The sequence below is a fragment of the Lactuca serriola genome, chromosome 6, assembly GCF_051521515.1.
Source record: "Lactuca serriola cultivar US96UC23 chromosome 6, Lser_US96UC23_V15, whole genome shotgun sequence".
Taxonomy (NCBI): domain Eukaryota; kingdom Viridiplantae; phylum Streptophyta; class Magnoliopsida; order Asterales; family Asteraceae; genus Lactuca; species Lactuca serriola.
This window is the reverse complement of record NC_136413.1, coordinates 74,152,691-74,157,445: the sequence shown is the minus strand read 5'-3', so window position 1 is coordinate 74,157,445 and position 4,755 is coordinate 74,152,691. Positions and strand designations below refer to the sequence as shown.

The following is a 4,755-nucleotide window of genomic DNA, read 5'->3' as shown; positions in this document are numbered from 1 at the left end:
TTTTCAATCATGCAGAGGGATAAACATATGACTAACTGAATAGTGGGATTGAGAAATATAATGGTGCATATGTGTGTTCCAGGTTAAAAGAGAGCTTAAATAGAGGGATTGAGAAATCGAATGGTGCATATGTTGTGTTCCAGGTCGGATAAGGACTTATCACGCAGAGGAGACGTCATATGACTAACAGACAGAAATAATTTGCATAGATAAGAAGATGCATAGAAGTAGAGTGACATATGTTGCAGTCCAAGTCAGATCTTTCAATCACGAAGAGGATGCAACATATGACTAACAGAAAGAAAGCAAGAAAATAACCTTCTACAAACCTACTTTATCGGAATTCCCCAGTCGCCCTATCAGTACCGAAATTAAGGACACGCATCCATACATCGAGGAGACATTACGCCATTGTTCTAGATACAGATTAGTTAAGTGTATCTGTAGATTCCCATGTATATCTCCCTACTCAATCTACCCGAGCATCGTATTGTCAGACTAAATGGAACTATCTATGTCATATTTGTCAAGTCCTTTCTTAGTCCAACTATACCTAGTCTGGTCCATTTCAATCTTTCGTGCATACCAACGCATCGAACACAGAGCCTAGACATTCCAGTGCTAGTAACTTACACAGACCAAATTTTTCTGTTACTACTCGGTTGATATCACTTCCCAACACATCAGCTGCATACATTGCTAACATGAGATAATGTTTTTGGATTTTTCATTTTTCTGAAAAAATAAAACAAAAATAACACTGTTTTTTGGATTTTTTAGATTTTCTAATTTTTTTGTTTTGTTTTTGTTTATTTCTCCCCCTAAATTTGTGCATAGGAGAGAATGGAAACTAAATGCGCAAATTTAAACTACCTAAAACAAAAATTAGTCCTTAAAACAAATCATTTTAAGAAAACCCACCAGCACACCGAATCGAGCTTTGTTGAACGGTTTTGTGAACAAATCCGCAACATTATTAGTAGTGGGAACCTTTTCTAACCGAATAAGCGAACGCTCATAACAATCTCTGATAAAGTGAATTTTGATGTCGATGTGCTTGGTTTTGGAATGTTGGATAGGATTTTTAGCAATCTGCATTATAGCTTTGTTATCACAGAATATTGGGGTTTCAAGAAAGTTCAAACCGTAATCCATTAATTGATGTTGAATCCAAATGACTTGAGAGCAACAGGCAGAAGAAGAAACGTATTCTGCCTTCGCCATTGAGGTTTAGACTCTCTGTTATTTCTTGGATTGCCATGACACCAGACAGCCACCTAGAAATTGACATCCCCCGGACATTGATTTCCTGTCAAGTTCATAACCTCCATAATTGCTGTCAACGAACGCATATAAATCAAAATCAAAATTTTTAGGATACCAAAGACCCAATTTTGGGCTTCCTATGAGATACCTAAAGATTCTTTTGACAACAATAAGATGAGAGAGTTTAGGATTAGCCTGGTATCGTGCACATTGACAGACTGTGAACATGATGTCCGGCCTGCTCGTAGTTAGATACATCAAGGATCCGATCATGGACCTGTACTCAGTCTGATCTACAAATTCGCCTTCAGGATCTGGAGACAATAAGGGTTGTTTAGCCATTGGTATCAGGGTAGTTTTTGCATCTTTAAACCCAAACCTCTCAAGCATGTCTTCAACGTATTTTGCTTAGTGAAGCAGAATTCCGGTTGAGCTTTGATGTACTTGCCAACCCAAAAACATTGTCATTTCTCCCAGGGAACTCATCTTGAACCTCTTTTTCATAATCGTCTCAAATTCCTTGCAGAGCTGCTGGCTTGTTGACCCGAAGATGATATCATCGACATAGATTGGAACAAGGATTATGTCTCCATCAACATGCTTTAAAAACAGCGTTTGATCGATCGTGCCTCTGGTGTAACCATGCTCGAGCAAATGATCTATTAGGGTTTCATACCAGGCCCGAGGAGCCTGATGTAACCCATACAGAGCCTTATCCAATTTGTAAACGTCATTCGGAAAATTTGAGTTTACGAAAACAGGAGGCTAATCAATGTAAATCTCCTCTTTCACAGCTCCATAAAGAAAGGCAGTCGTAACATCCATCTTATATACAGTGAACCCATGTAGGATCCATACGCCAAGAAGATATGGATAGTTTCAAGACGTGCTACAGGAGCATATACCAAACCTACTTTGTTCCGCACTATGGCCCACAATCGTCCTGTTTGTTGCGGAACACCCATCGGGTATCCAGTGACTTCTTTCCTTTGGGCAATTCAACCAGCTTCCAAACCCCTAATTTCTCAAATTGATTCAGCTCTTCATGCATGGCATCAACCCAACTAGGCTCATTCAGCGCCATTTCGACATTCTTTGGCTCTATCTGAGAGATGAAGCAAAAATAGAGACATGTCTTTACGTCACATCTCTGACTTCTTGTTCGAACACTGTCGCCTAGTTCACCAATATTGTTCTCTATAGGATGATCGCGTTGCAGTCGGGAAGGAATTTCGTGGCTGATATCATTAAGCGTGATAGGAAGGTCGTTGATATTTATGAATCCATCATTTTCTGAATCATTCTCCTCATATGATCTGGAATTGTGAGAGGAGCTAGCCACATACTCATTTGCAATTGGCTCGGGAAAAAGAAGCTCTATGAAACTTTGAGTGGCAGCGGAAGAATATCTATTCATGAAGGCTCTTTCAGCGGGAGTGAGTAGAGTAGCTTCAGCATCAGGATTAATTCTATGAGTTGGGGAATCAAAAGGAGAACTTGGAACAACTTGATTTACTGAAAGAGATGCAGAAGACACCAATGGTGGACTGTAGACAACCTCTTCCTCTTCATCCTCAAGAACATCCTTCGAACTGGAGCTGGAACCTGACACATCATCTGAAAACACTCTGAACGATTTCAATAAAGACGCGTAATCAAAAAAACTAGCCAGGACCGACTATGGCGTCTGTCTCATTCAATGTGAGGAATGGTGCAAGGACATCCAAAGATATGGAAGTGAGAAACTGATGGCTTGTGATTGTATAGAATTTCATATGGGGTCTTCATCTAAGCTTTGTTGATCAGCACTCGATTCTGAACATAGCAGGCATTGTTGATCGCCTCTGCCCAAAAGAAGACCGATAGTTTAGAATCACACAACATCGTCTTTGTGGCGTCCATTAGTGTTTAGTTCTGCCATTCCGCAACACCATTTTGTTGAGGTGTCCGAATGGCACTCTACTGATGCACTATCCCTTTTTTTGCACAAAATTGATCCAGAACAGCGTTCTTGAATTATGTACCATTATCCGTTCTAAGCGATTTCACCTTCTCATTAGTCTGATTCTCAATCATTACCACGAACTTCTTGATCAAATCTGAAATCCCACTCTTGTTGAATAAGAAGAAGACCCATGTGAAACGCGAGTAGTCATCTATCACAACCAAGCAGTAAGAGCTTTTGCTGATGCTGAGGACATTGACAGGACAAAACAAATCTATGTGTAATAGTTGGAAAACCTTGATGATTGAATTAACCGCCTTTGGCAAATGGGGCTTTCTATGATGTTTACCCTGAACACAAGCCACGCATTTTTCAAAGGTTATGAAGTCTTTAACTGGAAGGTCACGGACAATCTTGTTCTTTGCAAGACGATTGAGGTTCTAGGCGTTTTCATGCCCAAGATGACGATGCCAAAGCATCACATTATGTTCTGAGACTTTAGAGAAGAGGCACGTAACTTGTTCTGCGATATTATGATTCATGTCGATGATGTAAGAGTTCCCATCTCTTTTTTATTTCACCAATATCCGGTCTTCAGGGATGATGATATCGGGTTTCAAGATAAGGCATTCTTTATCTATGAAATGGGTAGAGTAGCCCTTGTCGCAGATTTGAGAAACGCTCAACAAGCTATGCTTCAACTCGGGCACGTAGTTGACATTTTCAAAGCTCAGTACTCCATTAGAAGCAGTTCCTTTTTGTGTGATCTTTCCTCCATCCCCTCCTGCAAAGGAAACAAACCCCCCATTAAAGTTTTGAATGTCGTGCAACTGGGAAACGTCTCCTATCATGTGCCGAGAACAACCGTTGTCGACATACCACAGTCTGGCGACATTCCTCCACAGCTGTTCCTGCACAATGCGTTGGATCATTTAGATTTTGGGACCCAGGTCATTACAACACTGGGTTTACCCTTAACATTCACAAAATTTTCTTTTTGACCTTTTAATTTTGATTAACATTCAGATGCACTGGCAGAAGATGAAGATGATTGGACAACTGAATATTTGGGCATCCACTGGTATTTACGTTTTGAAATATTCACTAGTGATTTTGAAATATTTTTCTTTTGTGTTGGGCGTTTGCATTTCCGGCTAGGATCAGTCAAGGATCCAGACGCTGTCTTTGACGATATCGATCTTGGCTTGGCCGCATTCAATTTCGTCAAAGCACATGTGGTTGTTTGATTGAAAACATGTTTGTTCGTTTTATGTTCAGCCCTTCCCTTGTCCTTACGAACATTCCAATCATCATCACGAAGACGAGATCTCAAGGACTTTCTCCTAAGAGACCTCCCTCGAGACTTATTTTCTCTTCTCGGTGTATAAAAATGATCAACTGCCCGATTAGGACAATTGCGATCTATATGACTAGCAGTTCCACAGTTAAAACAAATTTGCTTTTTATCATGAAATATGATGGGCTTAAGCCATAAGAACATTCCTATGTGTACATGCAAACCCTAATTACTTAGATCTAGGTTT

At 40.1% G+C, this 4,755-nt stretch overlaps 1 protein-coding gene across 1 annotated transcript; it reads right to left on the bottom strand.

Moving 5' to 3' along the window:
- Positions 1–2,191: 2,191 nt before the first annotated feature.
- LOC145059905 (uncharacterized) lies at positions 2,192–4,106 on the bottom strand. Its single transcript, XM_079007669.1, has 4 exons — positions 4,091–4,106; positions 3,793–3,995; positions 3,291–3,561; positions 2,192–2,871 (listed from the first exon to the last, which is right to left on the bottom strand). The coding sequence occupies exons 1-4, from the start codon at positions 4,104–4,106 to the stop codon at positions 2,192–2,194; spliced, it is 1,170 nt and encodes a 389-aa protein (XP_078863795.1).
- Between the last annotated feature and the right edge of the window lie 649 nt (positions 4,107–4,755).

What these genes read in the sequence shown, in the direction of transcription:
- LOC145059905 (XM_079007669.1), bottom strand. An exon ending in TCCCTGAAGACCGGATATTG is followed by an intron (nt 3,562 to 3,792) that starts GTGAAATAAAAA and finishes GCTTGTGTTCAG; the next exon opens with GGTAAACATCATAGAAAGCC. An exon ending in ATCGCTTAGAACGGATAATG is followed by an intron (nt 2,872 to 3,290) that starts GTACATAATTCA and finishes ATGATGTGTCAG; the next exon opens with GTTCCAGCTCCAGTTCGAAG.